General features: G+C 49.5%; 1 protein-coding gene across 1 annotated transcript in view; it reads left to right on the top strand.

Annotated features, from left to right (window-relative positions):
- Nucleotides 1-27,003, top strand: part of NOC2L (nucleolar complex associated 2 homolog (S. cerevisiae)) — a gene marked incomplete at its 5' end in the record, with an annotated part of 34,132 nt that overhangs the window by 5,845 nt on the left and 1,284 nt on the right. Inside the window, 7 exons of the mRNA XM_010073269.1 lie at nt 201-312; nt 6,605-6,718; nt 6,888-6,989; nt 11,859-12,002; nt 17,957-18,070; nt 21,529-21,664; nt 25,783-25,923. Of these exons, the coding sequence (XP_010071571.1) occupies nt 201-312; nt 6,605-6,718; nt 6,888-6,989; nt 11,859-12,002; nt 17,957-18,070; nt 21,529-21,664; nt 25,783-25,923 (863 nt within the window). The remainder of the gene's footprint in view (nt 1-200; nt 313-6,604; nt 6,719-6,887; nt 6,990-11,858; nt 12,003-17,956; nt 18,071-21,528; nt 21,665-25,782; nt 25,924-27,003) is intronic.

Genomic DNA, 27,003 nt, shown 5'->3' with positions numbered 1-27,003 from the left:
TGTGTGTTAGTGTTATAGCTTTAACATGTGTGAATTTTATTTAAAGCTGTGGGGTAGCTTCAGCAGCTCAAACAGTTTGCTGTGCAATACTAAAGCTCTCTTTTGTAGAGTAGGAAAGGCTCTCAGGCATCACTGAACACTGCAGGTGCAGTTCCTGTATAAACCTGGCCTAATACCCTTTCTTCTTTTTTCCTCTCTAGGCTGGTACCAACGACTCGTTTCTACCCTCTGCGCATGCACTGCGTCCGTGCACTTACACTTTTGTCTGAGAACACCAGGACCTTCATCCCAGTGTTGCCATTTATCCTGGAGGTTAGTTTTTTTAGCAATGCCCACTCCCTAATAAACACACTCGCTACACCCACCAACAGCTCCCAACATCACCCTGTTTGCTTACTCCCTAAAATCACTGGCAAACAGCATCAGACAGAATGAGTTGTTTGGTTAGCAAGTAGGATTAAACTTTTATTGGGCTATAAGCAGAGAGTATCTGAGATCAGCTGGGTACAAAAATACATTCCTGGATGGTTTAACTGATGCAGCTGGAGTAGGCAAAGAGTTTCCCAAAGAAGAGATTCAGAGGCTCAACCGGTTGCAGTAACTCCCCAAGGTGTTGTTACTTGATCCTGATGATGTGTTCGTATCTTAGCAAAAGGAGGAGTTTTTCTTAGCTGCAGACAAAGGGAACTGGAAGGAAAAAGCCCTTCAAGAATTAAGAATTTATTAGGGAAAAGATGTCAGTGAACACAACCTGGCAAAATGTGCTATGTTTGGTGAAATACTGGTGCTAAGAGACTATCCAGCTTTTCCACATAGGTCTTTCTAGCCTTTCTGCTGTGAGAAGGTTATACAGAAGCGGTGCTGCCAAATTTCACTGAAGAAGTGTGAGTGAGGCAGGGTGAGGAATGCAGAAGCCCCAGGTCAGCATGAGCTGGACACTGAAGAGGAGGAGGGAGGGAGACTTCTATAATAAATGGCCTGAGTCAGCCAGCTCATTCCTAATCAAGTTCTTTTGAAGCAGAGGCTCTTGTGGTTTTGTGTTGTTGTAAACGTCCTTTACAAACCACATCCTCTGAGCCTGTTGAAGGCAGTGATGTTTATAAATCTCCTCCGGCTCTTCCACCTCCTCTGCTGCTCCCTGGCCTGTGTGGCTTTGCTCTTCGCCTGCTTCCTTCCTCTTGCTCATGCATATTTGAAATTCTGCCGACTAGATCTGGTGATAGAGGCATCTCCACTCGGGGGTAGTGGAGCTTGGGGCAAGGATGATTTTTACTTTTTAGTGCTCTGAGAGATAAGACCTTTTTTCCCCTTGAGACCTCCCCCTGCCTCCTTTGCATTCTAGCCCCAACACCTTGACTGTAATCTGTGTGTCGGGCCCCAGCCAGACGTTACCACACTGCACGCTGAGCTTCCTCCCAGCTTCCACAAGCCCCTGACCACATCCGATCCTGCTGTGTTTGTTTGTGAGGCACTAGGTTTAGCCTGTCCAGGTGTTGGTGACAAGGGAGAGATGGGGGCAGGGTAAATGTGTGCTTGTGCATTGCTTGCGTACACTTTCACATTACTTTAACAATTATTTTTCTTTAACTTCTATAACCCAAGGTGACTGGCATGATGTCAAACTCCTAAATCTCCTTGCAGCTGTCAGCCTTTCCCTCTTCCTGCTTATCTCCTGCAAGGGATCCCTCAGATATTCTGGGGAGTTTCCAAGAGCATTCAGGGCTATTCCCTTTGTACTTCTGTTCCCAAATCCTTCCTCCTCTCTGTTACAGAGGTATCTGAACACTCTTACAACCCTTAGTGCCTCTCTACAATCTGTCTTCAGGCAGATGTATTCCAGCTGTGCAGATGAGATGGTAGGAAGCTTTAGCACATGGAGGGGAAGTGACCAGCCCGAAGTCCCAAGGTGGCTATGGTGGTGCTAGAATGATAATCTGCATTCTGATGCCCAGCCTGGTGCTTTAACTATGGGCCTGTTTCTACCAGCTCATAAATTCAGCAGTGACTTAGTCAATAGACATGAGTCCCATGCCGCCCCATGTTGTGAAACAAAATCCATTTTAATCCCATTATCCAAACCATCATGAGACTGAGGGATCTGATCAGTGTGCTGGTGCTGAGCAGGACTAGACTTGAGGGACATGACTGGGGTTGGGGGAGTGGAATGAAGCCTTCCCAGGATAAGGTATGCTCCGTTTGCCAGGAAGGAGGAAAGGCTGCTCTGTCAATGTTGCAGCTGAATCCAAGTCCAGTAAAAGAATGGCTGGGGACTTTGTGACCCTATGTTTTGTGGGCTTTGTGTGGCATTAGGGTGTAGATTCTGTGAAACTTCTTGTGGAAGAAGTGACTGTAATTCAGTTTCCCTTCCCTTTCTCCAAGGAAACCCAACCCTTGCTATCTCTTGTCTCAGCCCTGTCACTGCTTTATGTTCAAGAGGCAGTTTGTGCAATTCCCACAGGCAAAGGAATTCCCCAAACCCCTGCTGATAGAAGTGAGAGCTGGCTGCTTGATGCATCGTGACAAGGGCTGATGCTCCCCAGCGTGGACATTCAGTGCTGTCTCCTCTCTGACTCTGCTTTCCAGGATGGAGCAAAAGAAGCAGCTTGGGAAAATTATATCTTAGATGGGAGGAGGTGGCTTGGGAGAGAGTGTAAAGTAGGCAGGCTTTTATTTTTGTATTTTTACTCCCCTTGAAGGGCCTGTGTTATCCCAGGCTTTTTTTTTTTCCCATCACTTCAATTATTGTGTGACAGCCACTAGTTTCTGTAGTGGGAAAATTGGTGGCTCATCTGCTGGAAAGGCAGGTGTGGATAAACAAGGGGGAAATCTCACCACAGGCAGACTTTACATGCCAATTTAAAATCAGCTTCCCCTGTGGAGGGATTGGAGGGATGGTAGAGGAGGTTAACCCTGACATGCTTTTCACGAGTTTTTCACTTGGACATTTAAATGGCTTGACTTTCATTTTGGATGTACAGCTTGCTTTGAAGAAAGTCCCCAGGGGCCTGCAGTGCAGCATATATGGGGGTGGGCAGTGGATTGTGTCAGAGGATGTCGGCTGATGTAAAGACTGTAGATGGAAACTTGATAATGCTGGACATTGTCATACATTTAGGCACAGATCTGAAATTAGTTTTCTACAAGATGTGGGCTCTTGTCCTCCTTTACACAGAGAGGAAAAATTGGAACTTTAGACAAAGCTGAACCACTGGACCAGCTGAAGAAATATCTTTCCTTTTCCTCATTCTTCTCCCTCCACCACTATATTGCAGCTCTTAAATTCTGGATCACAACTCTGCAGGTACCAGGGGTTGTTTGAGTGAAATCATGCCTGACCAATTTAATAGACTTCTCCGGTGAGACGATTGGCTCAGCGGATGAGGGGAGAGCAGGGGATGTTGTTTATTTTCTCTTTATCAAGCTTTTGGATACCATCTCCCATAACTTCCTTGCAGACAAGCTGATGAATTGCAGACTAGATAAGCAGACTGTGAGGTGTACTGACAGCTGTCTGAACTGCCAGGCTCATGCTGTGCTCAGTGGCATGAAATCCCACTGGATTCTAGTGGCTACTGATGTACCCCAGGGACCGATACTGGGGCTGATATTGGTTATCACGTTCATGAATGGTTTGAATCGTGGGGCAGAGTTACACCAGCACCAAGCTTGCAGGAGATATGAAGTTGGGAGAAGTTGATACATCAGATAAGTGTCCTGCAGTTCAGAGGGACCTTGACAGTTTGGAGAAACAGGAAGGCAGAAACATCCTCTAGCTCAACAGAGAGAAATGCAACATCCTGCACCTGGGGAAGAGTAACCCCATAATAACGTCCTGGGGGATGACTGTCTGGAAGGCAGCTTTGCAGGAAAGAACATGGACAACAAGTTGACCAAGAGCCAGCAATGTGCACTTGCTGTAAAGCAGGCCAACAGCATGCTGGGCTCCATCCTTGGAGATCCTCAAAAATCGTCTGGACGTGGTGCTGGGGAGCTGGCTCTAGGTGGCCCTGCTTCAGCAGGGCAGGTTGGACAAGATGACCTCCTGAACTTTCTTCCACACTCAACCATTCTGTCAGTAAAGAGGTTGAAGCTAGACTTTTCTTAATGGCACTTAGTGATGAGAGGCAATATGCAGAAAAATAAATACAGGAGGTCTCACTTAAGCATTAAGAAGTAAACAAATCCAAACCGATTGTCTAGGGTGAGACTAGAACAGGTTGCCTAGATAAATAGCTGCATGTCTATCCTTAAAGATACTCAAAATCTGACTGGACATGGCCTTAAGCAGCCTGTTCTAGTTGACCCTGCTTGATGACATCCAGAGGCCCCTTCCAACCGTAACTGTTTTGTGACTGAGTGCTTCAAGCCAGCTTCTGCAGAAAGTTGGGCAGCTTGTCTGAACTTGGCAATAATCAGACTCTGCCACAGTGGCTTAACTAGGCTCTCAGCCCTTCCCTGGGTGAAGTGGGAGGACAACTGACAGACCTGAGGGAAAGCTGCAGGCAGGCCCAGCAAAGCACCTTGTCCTTGCTGTGAGCTGGCCTGGGGCAGCGAGCATCGGGGGGGTGAAAGCAGATGCCAGGAGGCTTTTGCTGGAGCCTGAGAGAAAGAAAGGGGAGGTGGATGGGATGATGCAGTGGGAGTGCTGTGGGTGCAGAGTTGGTTCTCTGGTTTGCACTCTGGCAGCATAAACTGTATATCTGAGCACCTTTCCCACTAGCCACATGGAAATTGTGAGCTTGAGATTGCCAAAAATCCTTCTCCTTCCTGCCTGTGTTGCCTTGTCCTTCCCTCTGTCTGCTAGTGGTTATCGCTTAAGACAAATTGTTGGCTTTTGACATTTTCTGGCCCTCTAGTCCCTCATTATCGCCTTTCCACCCTGCCACAGGATTCCTAGACATCAGTCATCCTCTCCTTCAGTCTGACAGTTAGCTGATCCATTCTGTATATTCTTCCAGAGATGGAAACCACATTTTCCCCCCTTCCCACACTTCCTGCCTTGTGCCCTAGCACCTCTTGGGCGAGTCTCAAAACCTCTGGTTGCATGTCCCCCGCTTGCCTAGTGGCATGTTAGGATCCCACGGAGCCTGATGCCTTTTGCTTTAATGTGTCTGACCTCCGGGATCAATACTACTGTTTTGGCCAAAGAAATAACCGTGCATAACGAGATTTATAGCATTGATTCCCTAGGCTAGGGCTCTTTGTTTTCACAAGCCACCAGGCTTGTCCCTCCCTTCCAAATAACCTGGATTGACAAATAAAATGTAAAAAAAATCAATAGTCGGCTCCATGCTTTTCTGGCTTGGGGGCATCCATGTGACCTGAACACCCTCCCTTTCCTCCTCACCCTCCAGCAGTCGGTGTGCTGCCTCCCCATGTTGCCAGGCTGGTTGGAGTCTGATGGTGAATGTGTTGTTGCTGCATAAAGAGAATAGAAATTATTTCCTGCTTCGAGCATTGGGGACAGAGGGAGGAACTATAGGTTACTTCTGAGGTGCTCAAAAATAGGGATGGGCAGGATATGCTCCTCATCAGCCCTGCTCAGTGGTTGTCATTGGATATGCAAATGATTACCATTTGATGGCTATTTTTTTTTTTAAATGAGATTCCATTGCTAGTGAGCACCTCCCTTGATTGCCACTTGTTATCCCCGTTCTGTTACACCATCTTTCTCCTGAGGTCTGCCTTGCTCGTTTTAGAAACCTTTCACTCCTTCCTGTGTCACAGCTTCAGAGGAGGAGCAGCACAGCGCACAGGCTTCTTGGGATGGTGTACCCTACTGCCCAATGTCTGCCCAGGGCACTAGGGACAAAGATTCTGGCTCTGGCTGATTTCAGCTGAAGATATCTTTCCTGTGTGCCAAATGTAGCCTTTCTGGGGAATGAAGAATGGAAATTCTCATTGATTCATGTTACCCTTCCTCCAGTGAAGTTGGAAAACTCCTAAAAAGGACAGAGTGGGGAAAAGGCTTTCGTAGTTCCTGGTCTTGATTACAGTTTGTTAAGTTTTAAGGGAATAATGCCTCTTCGTAAGTAAAACCAGACTTGGGATGCCACCCTGGAGAGCCAGTGGCACACAAACATGTAAACTTCCTCTCCATTTTCTTCTTTCTACTATATAAGCTTCATACCTTCTGTTTCAGAACTACTCCTCTCCCCGGCCATTATCATTAAACAAGCTCTGGAAAAACACAAAAGGGAAGGTGCAGGTCTGCCTTTTGATGTTTTGTACTAGTTTATGGGGTATCCAGCTGTACCCTAGAGCTCGTGTGTGCTCACCATTTTGATGAGCAGGGTGCGTGGTCTCCTCTCAGACTCTGGCAAGGGGCCGGTTTTTCTCCAGGTACCTTGCTATGAAATGAAATGTGTCTGTGGAGAACAATATGCACTTACTCGAAGGCTGTACAGGTATAACTGGTACAAAGGACACTAATGGGAAGTGTGTTAGAATAGAAACCTTGCGGGGTGTTGGTTGGTGTTTGCTCCCTAGCCGTCCCTTGTAGGGTATTTAAGAAAGATGTGGGACAGTAATCGGAACAGGCAGGCAGGATTTGGGATTTTTTTGTAGTGTGATCATCTTTATGCTTGTTTTTTTTCTGTTGTAGATTTTCCAGCAGGTGGATTTCAACAAGAAGCCAGGACGTATAAGTGCTAAGCCTATAAACTTTGCAGTGATCTTGAAGCTCTCCAATGCCAACCTGCAGGAGAAGGCATTCCGGGTAAGTGGAACCCCAGTGACCAGCAGGGCACAGCTTCTCTGTAAACAACAGTTGCCCTAGCAATGTGCTTTGTGTTCCTGTTCTGTCAGCCTGGAGACTCATTTTACAATTCGGGTGCTCCAGGGTTTAGTTCCTAACTGCTACCTCTATTTCTGCTTCCCCTGCTCAGGATGGACTCATTGAACAGCTCTATGACCTGATGCTTGAGTATCTCCATTGCCAAGCCTACAGCATTGGGTTCCCGGAGTTGGTTCTCCCCACTGTCATTCAGGTAAGGTGTAAGATGCTTCTTGGTTGTGCATGAATGTGTGTGGGGTGGGATAAAGTCATTTAAGCTAACAGTGAACTCAAGATGGTCATCGTACAGTGAGGGGAGAGCTGTTTACCTTTTCTTAATTACAGTTTTTCTTTGTGTTTTGAGGAATTCTTGGGCAGGAACAAAGGCATTGCATCTAATTAGGAGGCTGAAGGTAGGTTAGAGTGGCTGTGGAGTTAGCCAGTCTTTGTGAGCCAAAGTGGAAGAGAGGGCTGCGTGGCTGCTGTAGAGATGTGTTTTTGACTAGTGAATGCACATGAGTTCTTGGTGATTCAGAGCTGTCCGAACTGCTGTGTTGTCTCAGAGCAGTGCCTGTACTTTTCCTTGCCTCACGGCCTCCCTCACTTGCTCTCCACAAGATGGCAATCTTCCCTCCTTTCACAGTGTCTCCATCTACTGGGGCACTTTCTCCCCAAGTCCCTCCGTGCCAAACAGTACAGTTCCTGTCTCCATCCCTCCTCCTTGCTGCACCTAACCAGCAGTGCTGCAAAGTAGTCTCCTTTGCCTCTCCCCGATATTCCACAGTGCAGGGTGTTCTTCTAAGCCACTTTGTGTTTGCATACTTCCTCGTCCGCAATAAAACTGCCTAATAGTGCCGTGCAGCTGGGTGTATTGTGCATAATCCCTCCCTAATACCTTGCTAGCTGGGTGGCTTCAGTCTGGAACCAGCAGTGACCTCTCTGCTTTGAACAGCAAGATTGCTCAGTGCAAACGTGTTGGAACTTGTTCCCTCCCTCCCTTCCTAGTCCTCTCTATTTTTAACTCATGAGTGGCAGGTGTCATACAAGTTTGGCAGAGGGCTGCTGTCGTATCCTCCATGGGGACACGAACTTCTGTTTCGCTTTGGCGCCTGCCGTGAGACCCTGTGTCTGCGTACCTTGTTGCTATGATGCCTCTGGTTGACGTGGGAGCAATGTCTCGGTGGGGACCTACAGGAGGCAAATCTCCTCGTTTCGGCTGTGTGTAATAGGCTGGCATCTGTCAGGCGCATGACTCTTGGCTGGGTCCCCGCAGCCTGGCACAGGCCATCCCCTCGCTGGCAGTGGGCTGCTTTGGCTAATGTGAGCTGACAGGCGCGCTCCGTGCCAGGAGAGCAGCTCCTGTGCTTGCTCTCGCTTTGCGTGCTTCTCACTTATCAGCAGCGAACAAAGCCCTTTCCTCTCAGCCAGCAGCTGTTGAGAGCATCGAAGCTGTCGGAGCCGATGTTCTAGCTGGAATGAAAAACGGCTGACGGCCCTCTGGCACCGAGCACCCTGTGGCTTCCAAACACACCCTGGGACCAGCATTAATGCTATCAGATTCCTATTTGGCTGCCACTAACCACAGCCTCGTGGCGTCTGCTGGGCTGGGGTGCTGAGGTTAGCTTCCCAAAATCTCAGAGTCTTCGGGAAAGTGTGTGTGGGGGGGAGGCTTTTCTCCTGGAATGGTTCCAGTTAACTGTAGAAATCCATCTGTCCTGATTCTTCCTCCCCGATGAGCTCACGCTTCTCTCAGTGCCGTGTCGTAGGGGCTGTGTTCCAGCTGGCAGGGGTTGCGTTCCTCATCTTCTGGTCAGCGGCTTTGGGAGAAGCTACACTGAACTGCCTTCAAACTGAACTTTAAAACCTCCTTGCCTGGAAGGCAGGAAAGACTCGGGCAGATCAAAGGGAAGGAGAGCCGGTTCAAAGGCTCCTGTTCTGCCCAGACACTGGGATGCCCGGTCACTGCCTCCACAGGCTGGTAAGGAGCTCAGAAGGCAGAGCCTGCGTGTCTGGGTGCTTGGAAGAGACTGCCTCTTCCCTCCTCTCCAGCCCTGACGGGCATCACACTCCGCAGGCTGGTAAGGAGCTCAGAAGGCAGAGCCTGCGTGTCTGGGTGCTTGGAAGAGACTGCCTCCTCTTCCCTCCTCTCCAGCCCTGACAGGCATCACAGAGGAGAGCTGGGAGGTTAAAGGGAAAAACTGGGCAGGCATCGATAAGGGGTGGGTCCTGCTGGGTGGAGACAGGAGATGGCATGATCCTCGGCATGACTTCCAGCTCGACAGAAGGGCAGGAGGTGCCAGGTTGCCTTGCCAGCAGCCACTCCTCCTGCTACTCACTCTCTGTCCTGAGCTGAATATTCCCTCTGCTTTATGTGAGTGGGGGATTGGGCTTGATTTGGGTTCCCTGGAACACGCACACCAAGGTGCTTGAGATCATTTATAGTTCTCTGCATCGTTTACAGTAAGAGGAGCTGGGTTTTTGCTGTGGTCTCTGCTGGTATAAACCATGGGTGTTTAAGGCTGGCAGTTCAACAGAATCAATCCCGCTAATTACAGAGCTGCTTAGCTAGGAACATATAGGAGATGTTAAGGACATACATGCACACACACATACATATGTTCTGATTGCTTTTATTCTGGAACGATATAGTGGTTGTATGTTGCAGAGTGGAAAAAGGCATACACAGAGTCCCTTTCTCTCTCCTCTATCATCTTTTGCCTTCTTCGTTGTTCCCTGCCTTTTAACACAGGACTGAGATCTCATTACGTTTTGTTAATATCTGTGTCAGATAGTGATGGGACTGTGAGGGATTGCAGGGGTAGGAGAGGGGAGGGGGAAAAGAAGAAATGAAGCATACGGCTGTGAGAGCGAACACACAACACCCAACTGCACAGATAGAGCCTGAGATTCTGCAGGATTTCTGGTGACACTTCTGCAACGAAAGAAAAATGATAATGTATGTGGCAGCGGATGAAATGGATCTGGGGCTGCAGCTGTGGGGATCAAGTGAGATAAATTGAACGACAAATGCATCTCTCAGTGAAGATAAATATGCAGCACCTATAAAAAAAAATATTTTAGAAAGGAGGGGTGAGGGTAGGACAGGCTGTACCAATGTAAGAATAGTTTTGCTGATGGTTCCTTTGTGCTTATGTGATGGGCTGTTTGCTTTGTGGAAAGGCGGAAAGGTTCATTTTAACTCCCATTTTTCTGAGTTGGATGTACGATGGTGGGTGGGTGTATGTGGGAGATAAAGGGATAAGAGAAGCCCCTGCTGCTACGTAATGGGGGACATTCTCCACAGGTGTAGCAGCCAGCAGATCCTGCAGCAATAAATATACCCATCAGGAGAGCAGTGTCCTGACAGAGAGGGGCTAGTGTGACTGTCACCTCTTGATTAACATTTCATACCTACCCCCTTGGCATGTAAGATCAAGCCAACGTGTAGGCTTGACAGGAGGGAGACATCTTCCTCCTTCCCCCAGCTCTGTCTTTTGAGGCAGAACATTTGAAGCCGTAAGTAGAGAAGGCAGTATTGTATTTGCTGACTAGCAACCCGGTATCTCGATCGTGATAGGATCTGTAGGTCCCAGCTGAGATGAAGGTTCTGTTGTGGTTTAACCATTTTCTTTTGCCTTATTGGATCTCTTTCTCTAAAGCAAGTGTCTGTGTAGCGTGTGTGTATATGTGTATATATATATGGCTCTCACAAAGAGCTTGGCCTGCAGAATTTGGACAGCACTCCAGAGGCTTCTCTTGGGGTTGGTGAAAACTGTTAGCAGACTGTAGTAAACTGGAATTCAAGCCATGAGTCAGTCTGGACACCCCCACCTCTCTTTCTGTCATCAGAAGCATCCACTGCTGCCTTAGCTTTTAGTGTGGAGCTGTCAGAACAGTGCAGTGGAGTTGGAGGGTGGTTTGTATTGCGAGGGGAACTCTGCTTGGGTGGGGAATAAAGAGGTTTGCTTGAGGACAAGGCTACTGAGATAAAAAAAGAAAACGACACAAAAACGTGCCCTGTTTGCAATGAAGTCTCATTGTCTGGGAGTGGTGGAGTGTGTTTTGGGCGCAGAGAGAGAGCAGGAGCACATTCTCTGTGAGCAGGATGGTCCTTGCCCTTTCAGGCAGCAGTAGGGTTTGTGGTTTTGTGGCAGACTGGCTCTTAAGGCCTTGGGTCTAGAAGAAAAAATTATCTGGGCACATGCTGCACAAGTTGTCCACAGAGAGGGTTATTTTGTAATTTTTTTTGTGATGGGGTTGTGCCCTTGAAAACTCAGTGGTGCCAGTTGGAGCTGGGTTGGTACAGTCAGACATTAAGCAAACTTCACCCCGTGTGACTCCGCAGATGGCCATCTGTCCTGACCCACAGCTCTGAGGCTTAGCAGCACCGAGTTTTCCCACCGAGTCATGCCAAAGACAGCCCTTCTCCCAGTCCACAGACCTTCCATCCCAATTGAAATCTCTCAGACTCTGCCTTCAATCCCAGCCATCAGTCTCACGCCACAACCTCTTGTATTGGTTTTCCCGTTCCGGTATCGACTGGTGTTCTACAGTCTTAACCCACAGATGCCTTTGCCCATTCTAATCCTGGCTTCCCTGTGCTTTTGGCCATCTAGCATCCATGGGTATCCACTCTTATTCCTGCTCTCTGTGCATCTGGTCCGCAGTCCCTCTTCCTGTTTGGCTGAGCAGGAGACAGTGATATTGTAACTACAGTGACAGCTGGGAGCTGAGGCCCCAGAGAGCATGGACTTTTTTCCTGCAGGCTGCTTAAACTCCACTGACAGATTTTTTTTCAGGAAGAAGTAGTGTTAAAGGGTGCAAAAAGCTGTTTTTGAGCAAGGCCTCTGCTCTGAATTGCGCATCTGGCCCATCACTGCAACTCTTTGCATCCTCTCAGCCCAGGGTGGCAGGACCTCCAGGGCTGATAGGGGTGATACACTGGAGTATGGGATGAATTGAAGGCAGAAGGCGCCCTGTGCTATCTGTCATCAGGGGTGGGAAATGGTGTTTTTGCTGATGGGATCTGTTTATGGAAACTATTACATTGCTTTCATTCTTCCTCTCCTTTTCCTCCTCCCAGCTAAAATCTTTCTTGAAGGAATGCAAGATTGCCAACTACTGCAAGCCTATCCGGCAGCTCCTGGAGAAACTGCAGGAAAATTCTGCCTACATCGCCAGCAGGCGTCAGAAAGCTACCTTCGGTGTGGCCAGCAGGGAGTCTGTGGTGAGTCTGCTGCTTCAATTTGGGCTTCCTGGAAAGACAGTCAGACTCTGGCTGCTGGGGTTGAGCGGGTGGCAGAGGGAGGAGGGACAACGAGATCATGGAAACGGGAGTGTGTGGGGTGGGGCAGATGTTCACAAACAACTCAACTCCGCAGGGCTCTGGTGCTGTAGCTGGCAAGACTCTGCAGCTAAGAGCCTCATGGAAAACACAGTCCATAAATTATACCCTTCTATTATTTATAACACGCACATATGCAGGGAAGCGCCTTGCTTTGCTGGGGCATCTCCTTTGCCAAGAAGTTTCTTTGTTTTCATCATCCCATTCCTGATGCATATCTGCCAGTTCATGCCTAAAGTGATGGGATTATGCCGCCTCTGTAAGTGTGTTTTTTCCTCCCACTCTGTAGAGACCCGTCTCCAGCAGTGTAGAACCAAGCCATTGGCAGAGTGATATGTGGCAGTTAAGGATCCTGAGGCAAACCTTTCCCCATTCCTCTGGGCCCTTGTGGAGGCAGAGCTATAGAATTAGGAAGGTTATGAGCCTTAAGAACAGTGATCAGGCATCCTGGGCACTGCAGCTGCTTCTCAAGGGAGATGCTGGTATATTCTTCTGTATGCAGCTTGAATGTCAAGCTTGCTGAGAAAATGCTGAGCACATTTGACACCTGGAAGAGTTGCAGTGGCTCTGGGTGGCTCATAGAGCTTGTGGAGCAGTTGAGTTAAACCTCAGGATTCTACCTTAGTGATTAGATGAAGAGGAGTGACTAAGGTGATGATGGAGACCGCCCTCTTACCTTAGGAAATGAACTGTAGCACAGCTAGAAAACAGTATTTTATGGCCGTCTGGCTAACAGGCTGGGAGATGCTGCCTCTCTCCTTGTTTCTCCAGCTCCAGGAGCCTGCCTGTTCTGAGCTGGTTCCTCTGAAGGATGGTGTAGCGTATTGTCAGGACATTCCTTTCAGTGTCCTTGCTTGAAGCTTTTTTCTTTTGCATTGCTCCGTCCTTTTTGGGGACCTGTTGACCTGACCTAAACTCTGAGGTATCTTAAATCTAGGTCCTATGTAAATGAAGCCAAAGGGAAGGAAGCCTTGTTAATGAAGCTTTGTTAGTGTGTCGTTTGGGTTTGATATTTTATCTTTGCTTCTTATCTGGCACAGCACCCTTCGCAAGCCTGATAGCCAGTGAACTGTGTGTGTGTACGCCTCCGTGAGAGGAAGTAGTGGGTCTGACTCTTCCTTGCCTGACAGGAGAGAGGTGAAAACATCTGCGAGGTAATTGAGGTCAGAGAAGTGGCCACATGGTATTATTGGAAACTCTGGATTTCTACATCACTGAAAGCTCTACCTGTTGGCATGGAGCTGGGCATGGAGCAGAAGTTGCAGTGCAGACTAATTTGTCTTCAGACACTAAGGGGTGGGTGCTGCAGGAAAATTAGCCTTTGAAATCCTGACATATCAATGCCAGCACACAGCAGTGCTATTCTGGGATTAAGGGGTTGATGGATCTGAGTTTGAAGTGACTGAGTAGTGTTTGGTTCTGTAAATGCCATTCTGGCTTGGACTGTTTTGCTAAAGGAATTCTGCTTCCCGTCTGGAGTGAAGTGGTTAGGCTTTTGTTGGTTTGTATTTTTTGCGGGCAATGCTGTGACCACCCACCCACTCTGCGGAGGCAGAGTTTTCAGCCTCTAGGGCTCTCCATGAAACAGATGGGCTGGGGAAGGTCGTTGGCTAAATAAAACAGGGTTTCCAACAACTCTGCCACTGTCTGCTTTTCCCAGCAGTTCTGGCTGTGGTCCCTTGGGTAAGAGCTAAATGATTATTTTAACATCTCGCTGCCTGGGTGTCTCCTAGTTGACATTGGTGCACCTGCTTTCCCATGGACATCTGGGTGGCTGAGCAGCAGTAAGGGGCAGGGTTGGCTCTGGAGGGGCAGCGACAGGCAGCCTGCCTTGAGTAAGGGCGGTTGGTTAAGGGGAGCAGGCAGCAGCCTGCCGAGCCTGGTTGGAGACGCTGTTCTGCCATTTAAGGGGATAGAGCACAGCGTAAAGTGCTGCTCGGGAAGGATGCCTGCATTGCCTGTGCAATCCCTATTTTTGCACTGTGGTGTCCTATGGGACAAGGGAGCCTTTCTCTCCCTTTGCTTGGTGGTGAATCAGTGCTCCTGGGAGCAGACAAAAAGCAGCCCACACAGTGCTTTGGTGGGGTGGAAGAGCCGTAGCAGCTGATCCTTTGTTGCCCGGAGGGCAGGTTTTGTTCCCCGGTGGCCCTGTGCTTTCCCCCTGCTCCTTTGCAGGCAGATGGTGTAGATTGCCAAGAAGGGCCGAAGCTCCCGCAGAGACTGGACTTCCCAGATCTGTTTGGAGCATCCCTCGAAGCCTGGGTTGAGTTTCCCAGGCTGTCTCCCAGATACGTGGGACATTGCACTTCTTGTGAGTAAATGTTTCCAGAAAAGGGAAGGAGAGGGGTGAGGGGAGGTATTTGCATATCCCCCTTGCCAGCAAGAGCAATTGAAAGCAAATGCTCTCTGGTATTCACATCCATGCATTTGTGCCTGCTCCACTCTTGGGAGCCCAAATTCTGAGCTAATTCGTCCATGCAGCATGCTGAAGTGTGGCTTTCACAGGGGGATTACAGAGAAATAGGTTTAAATGAGGGAAATAAAGGTGGTGAATGTGATTGGATTTGCACTCCTGAGTAGTGGGTGTGCTTCAGAAAGCTGGATTTTACCCAAGGGTCTATATTTAATTTTAAAGAAGAAATGGCCTGGGGATTGAATTTAGTGCTGCGGGGGGAGCATGGTGGTGCAATGTTTAACTTAACGTGGAGGGACCTTAGAAGGATCCCTCCTTGCATCCCAGGAACTGTAGTTGGTGGGATGGGCACAGCAGATGTGTTCAGCCTGACTTCTTCCACATTGTTTTAAGACTGAGAACTTTACTTTTTTTTTTTTGTAAGAAGCAGGTTAATATTTGAGAGTCAGTGGTTTTTTGAGAGCACAAAGCTCATAGGTTGCTGTACTAACTAAGGTCTTTGTGAGGGGAGCCGAAAAAAGTGGAGTCTGCAGGTGAAGTTGAATCCAGATGGATAACGTGCAGCTCTCATTTTAGGTTTGTCTGCACTAGTGTGGGTCCTGGACTGGCAGAGGAGAATGCAGAGAAGGAAGAGAGTGCACCAGGACCCATAGCGTGTGCTGGGCTGCGTTACTGGGAGTTCTGTGGCTCCCAGGCAGACCTTTGTGCTGACCTGGGGAACCTTTGTTTAAGAACAGTGCAGCCCAGCGGGCTGTTTAATGCAGTGTGAGGTGGGGGAATGAGCTGATGGAAAGCATTGCCTCATTTCCGTGGGATTTCCAGATCTTCTGCATTCATCCCCATCTCACATTTCAGATGAGAGGTTTTTCTGGAGGGTGGGTAATCTTTGTTCCATTTGTACAGGTACTAGCACTGGGGGCTTGATCCATGCTGGGTGTTCCCGACAGCACAGTGATGCAGAAGCAGTAATAGAAGGAGGATTGCAAATGGTTAAAGTGCGTGTGATGGCATCCACTCTCTCAAAATTCCTGTTGAGGTGTTCTAACTAGAAAGATGGGAGTGTTTTAGTGGTCTTTTTTTATCTTTGTATTCCAGCACACTTTAAAACACAAAGAGCTGTATCAGACAGAACAAACACAGTTTTGCCCTCTGTAAGAGGAGTCTTTCTCAGAAGCTGTCCATACCAGGCAGCGTCAACAAATTTCCTGATGACAGCTGGCAGCCTGATATGAGCCTGATCTATAAATGGGGTGACTTTGTACTCCTCGGGAATTACTCCTCTTGCCACAGCGGTGGGTCAGATCGACAGTAAAGCCGTGCTGTCTGCTGGCTGGCGTCGCCGCTAGCGAGAGCTGCTGGAGTCGGCGGAACATCAGCTGTGCTCTCAGCCAGCCTGCCGGGGAGGAGACCGGAGAGCAGACGCAGGCTCCAGCCGTGCAGACCTGGAGCCGTGTTGCAAACAGTCCCGTGGGGATTGTGAGTCTGGGACCCGCGATTACCAGAAAGGGTCTGTTTGGCTTGCTGCAGTATTGATAGCGCCTGCTGGAGGATGGATGCATAAATAGATTCTGCGCCATTAGAGTGCAGGTGACACAAGCTGGTTGCCATTTAATTGCCGAAGTTCAACTCCCGGTGCCAGCTGCAGAGACCAGAGATCGTCTCCCATTCCTTCCCAGTGATGGGCCAATTAGGAGCTGGCGTAGACTGATGTATTTCACTTTAGAGTGTACACTGAGTACTTGTTTGTGTGAGCTGGGAGCTCGGCGCTGCTATCTGTTGCAGAGACCTGCTCTTTCTGTCTTCTCGTTCATGTGCTGCTCTTCAAACAAACTTTTCCCCACACCTTGTCTCACACCTTCAGCCAGCACACCATGGCTCTCTAGTTTTGAGGCTCAGCTCCCCAGAAGCAGTTGATTTGGGATCCGCTGAAGAATATTTGAGCTGTTGCTGTGTTTTTTGCAATGAAGATAGTCTGGCCTCTTGTTCCCACCCTCAAACAGCAGCATTGTGTACGCACAGCTGCCCGTACAGAGCTCTGGATTTGTTCTCAGCCCTGGTTCAGGATACTCTTGTTGGAGCTGTGTTGACCTTTGAGTGTGTCTATGCTAACCTTTGTTTCTGTTGCTCATTCCCTTCCTCCTCTGCCTGTTTCAATTCCTTCTTGTATGTCATGTCTTTCTGCTTCCATTAGATTGACTTTTTACTGTGGGGTAATGCAAAGCCTCTGGTAATCTGGTTAACAGGTACAGTGCTGTGTGGGTTTTAAGTTAAAGGGATGTTGGCAGGTTAAGAAGAATGTATTTGAGTATGACATACTACCACCCCCCTTTCAGCACTAGCATGCCAAGTGATTGAAGCGTAAAAGAATTTTTAACCATCTAATTTGCTTCCCACCATTTACGGTGTTTGCACCTCCTTATTCTCCCCGCTTGGACAGCGGAAACAGGCACAGCACTTCTTCATGCTCTGCTCTCTCAAGGTTGGGATGAGTCCAAGACCCTGCAGGGGAATGTTTGTTTCAAAAATAAGCATTTGGCTGTAGAACAGGGGGAAGAGGCAATCAGACATCTTTGGTCCTTAGGTCTTGTAAATGCTTGAATGAGGTTTTTCTGAATTAAAAAGCAAGAACTGAGTAGGTGATCAAATGCCTCCACTGAAGGAGCAGGGGACAAATCTTGTCCTGATAGATCTTCTGATCTGTCCCTTTGATTCCTACCTTCAGGTTTCAGTTGAAGTAATTTCTTTTTCATTACAATGGGCTGCGTAATCTGACTTGACTTCTATGTCAGTGTCTTCTCACTAGATCTAGAGATAGTAATAGTGGATCCCAGAAGGCATTGAGCTGATTTTAGGAGAGCCTATTGCGAGTTCTCAGCAATTCTGAGAATCAGGCCTCTTCTAGAAGGGAGTCATAGGAATCTAGGAACCCACATTCCAGGCCACCATGCTGAGAAAATTTGGTGATCTTCCATAAGCTAAAGTATCTTATGCGCCACCGTATAGATGCTCCCTTATGAGGATCTTATGGTGGCCTTCAGCTGTGTCTCCACCAGGACTGCACACATGTGCCGTTGGTATCCAGTGCTTTGACATTGCATGAGTAAACTGTTGCCTTGGCCAAGCTGTCCATTTCATCTTCTGGCTTTCTTGTTCTCCCTGCAGTGCCCAGGCATTGCTTTGCCTAAGGAGAGCCGTCAGTCACACCACTCCTGACTCAGTAGTTGCTTCAATGGCTGTGCCTGGATTTGCACTCAGTCCTGCGTGCATTCTTAGACACGGTTGCCAATTTCCTGCCCAGAAGCTGGGAAAAGGCATTTTTGGGAAAGGGTCTTACCCTCTGCTCTTGACCCCCTGCATTTACCAAGGTTGTGTTGGAAAAATGCTTTGAAAACCTTTCTTAAATTTGCACCCCCTCTCTCCACAGGAGCAGTGGGAGAAGCAGGTCAAAGAGGAGGGGACACCGCTGACCAAGTATTACGCTCAGTGGAAGAAGCTAAGAGAGAAGGAGATACAACTGGAAATCAGCGGCAAAGAAAGAGTAAGAATGAAACTCCCATCTTACTGGATGTGGGAAGACAAGAGAGCCCTGTCCTGGCAGCAGGATGGTGGCTGACCAAAACCAGCTGGTGTGAGCTGACATTGGCTTGAGCTGTGAGTGTGTAGGCTGGGAATTGTTGGAAAGAGCACGCGTGTGGCTGGATGGCAGCTTAGCTGGTGTCTTCAGCTCCCTGTGGATTTATCTTGCTGGGATCTCTAGGAGCAACATCTGTGTTCCCTGCCTGTAGCCTGGCGAGGGGAAGATGCCTCACTTCCTAGCAAAGAGAATATCAGAGATGAGTTTTGTTTTGCATTTTCTTATTTCACCCACGTGGGGGTGGCTGGTTGTGAGGTGGGACTTGCTGTCTGGACAGAAGTGCTCAGGCTGCCGTTTCCCACATCTCCTCCCCAAGGGAAGGCTCCTTGGCCGCTCCTCGTGGCACTGTGCTCCGGGATGCCGAAAGTGGGGGTTGGAGCTCGCTTACATTAGGAGTCTAAAGGAAAGCTGTCTCGATGCTAATGCAATGAAAGTGGCTGAGCTAGGCTCTTGGCCAGGGAGCAGGAAATAGATATAATTGGTGTCTCCAGCGTATGGTGGGGAACAATTAAAATAATCGATGGGACGTGAGGATGATTGGCGCTGAGCCTCGTAGAAGACCTGGGAGATCCTAGAAATGCTCAGTATTGTGTACCAGCCTGAGATAAGGACAGGAGGCTGAAATTCCCTGGAGCAGCCATGCAGAGGGAACAAAAAGCACGCTCGTTTTCTGTGCAAACCTGTCAGGAGAATGCGGCCTTTGCAGAAAGGAATTTGGTGTGGGGGGGGAGCTAAGAAACAGCAAGAAGTGATGTCTGTGAGTGGGGCTAATGTCTTGCCCAAAACTGGCCCTGCTGTTGTGAGCTGACACTTTCCTGGTGCTGAAGCAGTTATTACAAGGGGAGAGATCAGCCCTCAGTGTGGACAAGCCCCCATCTCAAGGGGAGCTGGAGCTCCTTGGGGTGGCCTGGACCAGCTGAGGTGGAGGGCTCCCCTTAAGGGTGGTGGCTTTCCCATAGCACGGCTCAAAAGGTGACTCTGAAACCAGGGGAAGGCTGAGGGGCAGTGGCAGGGACTTTTTTTTTTCTCTTGCAGAAAGTGGGCTGAACAGATGAACTGTAGAGAGAAGCAGATTTTGGAGCTAGCTTTTGGAAAGGCCTGTGGCTGCCTGACATCTTTGCTTGGTGAATGGGGCTGTTGTCTCTCTCAGTGGGGACCGCGAGCTTAATGATGCAGCATTGTGAGCCCCAGCAGGAGAGTGAACACCATGAGGCCCATTAGGGCTGGGAAAATCCATGTCCCATTAGCAGCCATTGGGGGGAAAAAAATAATAACAGAAAAAAAATCAGCCCAGCTCTCAGCTGCTGTGAGCTGCAGCTTGCCTTATATAACAGCCCTGACCCTCTCTGCCCATCCCATTTGCTTTTCCCAATGGTTTTTAATGGGATGTAGACTAATCTGCTTTGTGAGACGCAGTAGCTAGTAACCCTTTAGCTGGGGATTAAAAGACTGGCCCCCAAATTACCTAATTACTGCTCCTCTGTGATGAACGCAGGCCGTATCTGTGAGCTGTGGCTCAGTACCAGTCTCATTCCTTTGCTTTGTGATCACTCTGTGGCTAGTGGGGCTTTCTGGTGTCTTTATTCTGGGGTCCCCATCTTGAAGGCGCTCCTGTGGAGTCTCAGAAAGCTGGAGGTGGCACCACTCAGCATCATTCAATACCAGGCCCTTTTTAACATGCTCAGGTTGAGTTCAGCCATTACTAATGTCACCCAAACCTGTAGGCTGCCTTTGGAAATGGGGACTTTTCCTAGGAAGCATGAAAATACAAAGAAGTCCCAACTAACAGCCTGTGCTCCCTGCTGTACATGCCCTGCACAAGATACTGGAGACATTTTTCTGAACAGATGAGAGCAGTGACGCATGAACCTGTCTTGTCCACTGGAATTGGGAGGGGCTAAGGGAAGCCTTTTCCCTGTAGCAGCTCCCCTGCCCCACAACGGAGCTTCCTGGAGAGAGGATGGCCCCAGTGTGTCATTAGGTCAGCTGAGGGCAGCCGTTTGGCAGTGCCTCTGGATTGCTGCTCCTGCTGTGTTCCGCTTCCCAAGTCTGTTCTCTGGTTGTTTGGAAAGCCAGGCATGTGCTGCTTTCTCTGTGCATTTTCCCAGCACAGATACAGCCCAGCAGGTCTCTGCAGGGCTGGTGGAAGGAGACGCATCTCATAGTGAAAAAAAGAAGGTGGGAAGATGATTTAAAATCAGGACCCTAAAAATGGTGATTGGTGATTTGCTCCTCTCTCCACTTCTCTGGCCAGCTTCTGACTTCCCATCCTGGTGCTGCAGGTTATTGCTTGTAAGTGCTCACCTTCCAGAATCAGTATTGGCCAGCTGGGGACCATAACCATGAAACAGGCTGAGAGAAATCGCTGGAACTGGCTGCAGGAGCAAATGCATGTCTCAGTGTCTCTCATCTCTCCCCCATCCCATTCTTTCATTCTTTCTCTCTTTCTGCTGAGAGCTGCCTTTCTGTAGAGACTGTGCTTTGCTGCTGGGGGAAGCTCCTGGGAGGGTTGAAGTGGATGTAGTCAGAGAGGAGTGTGGTGAGGGGTGGTCTGACAGGTGGGAGAGAGCAAATGAGTTATTACTCGCAGGGCGAATGTTTCCAAGCAAGCTAATGTGTGCTAATGCATGAGTGCTTCCCAGGAGGGGCGCAGCCAGGCACGGGCAGCGGGCAGCTGATGTTCAGAGAGCACTTGGGATGTAATTTGCATTCTGATTATCTTTGCCCTGCTGGCCTGAGCCCTTGCAAGTAAATCCTCCCCCAAATCCCCCTCTGGAGAGGTGTAAAGAGCAGTGAGGTGGTGTCAATTGCAAGTACTTAATGGCATTGATATTGGCTGTCTGCAAGAGCAAGGCTCTTGGCCCATTGATCTCCATGAGGGCTTGCAACCAGGGAAACTGGCACGTGGACCTTAAGCATCTTCAGCACCTTGCCATTTAACTGTGCTGAAATCTGCAGCCAAAAAGACAGTGCCTTTGCTAGAGCTGTCACTGGAAAACTGCTGCTTCAGAGATGACCAGCACAGTCTGGCGTGATTGTGGCTTTCAGTCCAGAGATCCAGGACCGCCAGCTCATCGTGGATCTCTTGCATTTGTATCCATGCTAAGGGACCAGTGGTAGATGGGCCCATTAGCAAAAGTAGTTGATTAGGTGAAGATCAATAGAGCAGTGGTGCTTTGCATGGGTCTGACTCACAGATCTCTCTGTTGCTCCTCTGGTTGGCAGCAGGGAGACCCAATTGTTTCTGGCAGCGTGGCTTACGCACACTGGGCAAAGCCAAGTTCCTGTGTTTAAGCTCAGCATTTTATGTTTAAAAGTACAAATTAAGGTTGTTCCTACTGTTGATTTTTGGTTTTTTCCAGCTTGAAGACTTGAACTTCCCAGAAATTAAGCGTAAGAAGCAAGATGAAAACAAGGAGGAAGATAAGAAGGAGTTCAAGGACCTCTTTGACCTGGACAGTGACTCTGATGAGGAGAACGTTGGATTCTCTGTGAAAGGTATGGGACTGGGGCTGGGCATACCTTCTCCTTGTCCAGAATTTGGTATGATGGGGGTCAACAGGGCCTTGCCCTAAGGGGGATGCATGCTGACCATGTTCAAAAGATGTACTCTTAGGGAGAAAGAGCAGATGATGCCTTTTGGAGGCTTTTTAAAGTGACAGACAGAAGGTGGTTGGGAGGCTTTTATCTTTCCCTCTCCTACTTTGTCAGTCCAGCTTATTTTAAAACCTAGTCCTGCATTAGTCTTTTTCTGTACACCACCCATACTCTCTCCTCCTCTTAGCACCTTTATTTTGTCACAGACACTGACCTCAACATGATAGCCCAAGAGCCAGGGGGTGTTTGGCTGAACACAGACCCTGCATTCAAAGGCTTCCAAGTGGCAGCCGTGGTTCTTATGGTAACTCCCAAAGAGCGAGTTCCCCTTCTGTGCTTATAACCTGTGCAGGTTCTGGCTTGGAGTCTCACCTTGGAGAACACAAAAGTGTTTGCTGTCTATTTGCACCGTGAGTGGAGGGGTAGAAAATGATGGTTTTTTCCCACACCTATAAAAGAGGAGTAAGAATGTTCTTCTGCCTGACAGCATGCTGGATCTTTGCTGTGTGTGTCATTGCCAACCATAGCTGTCACAGGGCCTGGCTACCAGAACAAGGATCTTTGATGGAAGAACAGTTATCCTCTCTTTGCGTACACTTCTGATTTATTTATTTTATAGTGACTGACTTTGCAATTTTCTTGACAAGCCAAGAAAGTCTAGAGCCTCTAGAGAAGATGGAGTGGTGTCACTCTCTGGCTGTGACCACGAGAGGGCCACAGTAAATTGTGGAACCTGCCTGAGAAGTTCACCACATAGTTTGAGGATGGTCTTTTTGTAATTTGGGATGTTTGGGATATCCCAGGTTTTCTAAATGCATTGTCATTCATATAGCAGGGCGACTTGAAGGAATTCAGAGTTTTCTTGTTTAGAGATTTAATCTAGGGATCAAGTCCTCGCCTGTCGTGCACATTGTAGGGCATGAGGATAAATCTTGAGACTTATCACAGAACCAGTGAGCAGTGTCTCCCTCACGGGCATCTGTGACACAGGAGGAAGAGAAGGTTGGGAAACTCTTGTCTGATAGCTTAAGGGTGAAGTCAGTGGATTTTTGTAGGTGACCTGGCAAAGAATGGGAGGAGAGCAAAAGTGAGCACATGATCCAAAAGGGTACTGAGAGATCAGTGTGACATTAAAAATGATTTGCGGAGATCTGGGGTTGTCTCCCCTGCTGTGTGAGGCAGTGCCTCAGAAGAATCCCAGCAGCTCTGGAAAGGCAGTGATAACCCGTTCAGAGGGCAGGCTGCTGGGGAGGAGTGGGCCCTGCTCAGTAAGTCAACATGAAAAATTCTGGGGTAATAATTGAGGGAGAGATGTCTTGACCCAGCTGGTGTAGAGTTTGAGGTAGGGATTTGAGTTCTCGTGTCCAGGGTCCCAGTGCAGGGGTCCTGGGTGGTGCCTGCTGGCTGGTTCTGGTTGCTTTGGTTGGTCTGCACCTGGCTGTGGTGCAGCCACACCAGGGAATAAATTGCAAGCCGTGTATTGATGCACGCAGAAGATAACGGCTGCACAGGAAAAGGAAGGAGAGTGATGAATTTGCAATTGTTTTTTGATCTTGTGGATCTGAGGGGAGATTCCCCCTACCTTGTGCAGGTGGAGCTGAAAGCTGCCAGCTCATTTCAGCAGGGTTGCACACCCCCAGCGTCCTCCCCAAGGGCAGGAAGGATGGTGAGAGCAAACAGCTCCATCCGATCAAGAGAAGCTGCCCTCTGGAATGGAGAAAGCATTCGGCAGGCAGGACAGACTCCCGTGCTTGGGTCTCTGCAAGGTCTGAAGAGGGGAGAGAAACAAGTTTTTGAATGCCTGAGCAGGTGAGGGCAGAAGGAGCCAGGAGATGGGGAGGAAGGAGCGTGGATTTGATCAATCTGTGTGTTGCTGGTGGGGGTGGGGAAGTTTGCGTGTTTCTCTCATTCGCCAGCTGACAGATCTCTGGGAGGAAAGGCGGCTGCTCCTGGAAATTATTAATGACTTCAGAAGAGGTGCTGGACTGCCTCGTCATGAGGCAATTAAAGGCGAGAAGGGAGCGCGGCTGCGGCGTCTCTGCGGGCCTGGCTGTAATGAGTGATCTGTCCGCGTTAGGTGTTGGTGTGCCTCTAATGAACTTGAGCAGGTTTCTGCATTTATTCCTCACGTAATCATATTACGTCAATTTAATGCCAGACTGGTGGGGGCCAGGGAGTGTAGAAGGAGAGGTCAGACATTTTCATTTCCAGCAGAATAATCCTGGCCCTTCTCAGAGATAAAATTCCTGCTATAGGCTGTCAGCTTGAGGATCCAGAGGTGGAGTGGGGCGGAAGAGAGGAGAAGCACTGGTTAACCGGAGCACCCTTAGCATTGTTTTCTGGAGTCTTGCTGATGTGCTTCTGCCTCAGGAGATGGACGCTTGAGTTTTATAAATTGTAAATTGGTGGAAGGGCAAGCAGAGGCTTAGGGGAGAGGAGCAGGAGGCTGGAGAAGGTCAGTAAATTCCTCTTGATGGCCTGCTGCCTGTGTCATAGCATGTGGGAATGACCGAGGGCTCAATGCCCTCTGCCCACAGCTGGTTTCTCTGCACACTTAAATGAGCTGGTCGCTGGATCTATTGGTGCTTTTGCTTGTGCTGCGTGATGGATGAGAGCGTGCCCCTCTGGGTTGTTGCCCGAGCTGCTCAGGTGCCCATCAGGGTGATGTGCTGGTGAACGGTGCTGCAATCCATCTCCCGGGGAGCGGGTGCTCTCCGCATGGCTGCGGGCGCCCGAGAGAGCTCCGTCCACGAGATGTAGCTTCTGATCCCTCGGGGGGCCGTTGCACGGAGGCTGCGTGCTGGCAGGGCTGACAGATGGGTGAAAGCCGAGCGAGCAGGGTGATGACGGGGAGCGGGGACACTCGCAGCTTATTAATGGCTCTGTCTCCAGCTCAGTAACATAGGTTCAGTACTGAGGAGGGAGGATGGGGCAAAAAATAGATGCCCTGGTGGGGCCCAAGAATCGCAGTGGGAGAAGGATGTGGAGCCAGTTTCCAAGCAGAGGTCCCGGTGTGTGAATAAACAGCTTCTTCAGCAGCTTTTTAAGCAAAGGCAGGCAGCCTGCAGCACTGAGCTGGGCTTAGCTCAGGGGTGGTGGCTGGAAGGGGGCAAGAAGCAGCTGGTTCATCTGCTCCCTCTGTACAGAATTTGTATTCTGTCCTTCAAATGTCTGGTGACTCATGCTGTCTGGAGAAGGGAGAATGGGAGATGCACTCTTCCGCTGAAGAAAACTCAACAAGTAAAAGAAGCCCGGTTCCAGAGGCTCAGAGGCAGATGATTTTCCCACAGAGACTCTTAATACTTCCTCTCCAGCTCCCTTGGACCTGGTTAGCCATATGCAGAGGGGATTTGCAGCAAGGGCTGTTCCTAGACCTGTCTGGTGTGGCTTAGAGAGGGAATAAAGCCAAGAGAGGTTTACAAGGATGCCCTGAACCAGAGAGCCTGTCCTTGTTTTCAGTTAGATGGAGCCATGGAGGGTGGAGGTGGCTATACACAGGCACTGTTTCTCAGTGGAACCACCCCTTCTCTGGCCTCAGCTTTGTGACTTATTCCTTCTCCTTTCCCATGTTCAGGAGGCCCATTCCTTCTTATTGTGCTCTTTTGTCCATCTTCCTCTCCTAGCTCTCATGGCTCTGTGAGCAGGGCAGACTGGTGTTTTCACCATGGACACCTGGGTGCTGCGCCAGTGCTGCTCCATAAATACCAGGTAGCAGCAAATCCTGGGCTTTAGCAGTAAAACCCTGCTACGGGCTTCGAGGTGATCTGACTGTCTGCATCCTGGCCTTCCTGCCCTCTGGCAGGTGCCTCTGAAGTGAAATGCATCCTCCTCTGGGCCTGCAGTGCAAGGGGACACGGCTTTTGGAGAAATACAGTAAATTTCCCCTGTAGTGTGTGTGTGACTGTGCTCCTGAGGATGACTGTTGGGACGATGGAACTTCCCCCTCTGTGTATACTTCCTGTGGGGATGTTTGGGTGCTGCTCTTTATGTTGCCATTTACATGATAAAAATACTTGCAGGTAAAGCCAAAGCCAAGCAAGCATCAGACGACAGCTCAGAAGCAAGCAGCAGTGACTATGGCGAGGATGACGATGAAGAAGAAGGAAAGTATGAAATTGAGGAGGATGAGGAAGAATTGGAAGAAGGCAGTGACTCAGAGGGTAAGTAGTGCAGTTGGGCAGAGGGGAAGGGGATTATTGACAGCGCTGAGAACTGAAGGCTCCTTTGCATTCTGGGGCCTCCCCTACGAAGGAACCATCTCCTCTTTTCTTGCTGTGCTGCTGTTCTGAGCTGCAGGCTGTCAGGAGGGACTTTTACATGCAGACACCCCCCCAGACAGGGAGAGCAGGCAGTTCTGAATTTATACTGAGAGCAGAAGGGTTAAGGGCTTTGCGGGCCTTTCTCTAACAAGCCACCAGTCCCTTTCATCTCTTTTCAGGGACCTCCTGCAGAGAGGCTCAAACAAACTCTTGAAGTAAAGCCCACGCCAGCAGAGTACAGAAACCCTGCTTCAAGGCTCTCCGCAGGTTGCATGGGGGTGTGGAGGGTGCACTTCACTTTTATCTGAGCAGTGCCTGGGGTACCGGGTGCTGCGCAGCGGTAACCCTTTAGTTGCTGCTTCTCAGCAGCCCCTCCCAGGATAGGACTGGTAGGAGATCTTGTCCAAGTCCTGCATCCAGCTGGGGTTTCTGCGCTGAAGCAGTGGTGTTTGCCAGCATGGACAGACCCTGTTCGGTGCTTGGTTCCAATCCCTTCTGCCAGTGAGTAGCTGCTGTCCAGAGACAGAATTGGTGAGAGTGGTGGGCATCAGCGGGAGAGCCTACCCGTTCCGCCTGCTCCTAGCAGGCCAGAAGAACAGCTGTCTGCATGGCTGCTGAGAGAGCTGCCAGCCGTGTCCCCAGGGCTGTGCTAGACCCCAAGCCAGGCTTTGTTGCAGCTGAGGCGAGGGCATCTTCCCTTCCATCCCTTGTGCAGAGCCACAGCCAGCCAAGAGCCTGCTCAGCACCCCAGCAGTGCCGCTAACCACATTGGGCTCAGTCCTGCCCGTGTCTGCCGGGCCTGCCGGGGGCTCTGGCTGCTGTGCTGGTCCTTTCCTGGTTTCTCTGTGCTGCTTGCTTAGGCCTTTGTACTGGAGGGCCAGGCCTCTGCTCCTCCGCGTGCCACTGGGTGTGATGTGTGGCTGTGGGGAACGGCCACAAAAGCTCCAGTGTGCAGGCTGTCTTCACTGGTCTGGGGAGCAG

Source organism: Pterocles gutturalis, unplaced genomic scaffold (genome assembly GCF_000699245.1).
Source record: "Pterocles gutturalis isolate BGI_N339 unplaced genomic scaffold, ASM69924v1 scaffold9932, whole genome shotgun sequence".
Lineage (NCBI taxonomy): Eukaryota > Metazoa > Chordata > Aves > Pterocliformes > Pteroclidae > Pterocles > Pterocles gutturalis.
This window is presented reverse-complemented; position numbering and strand designations above follow the sequence as displayed.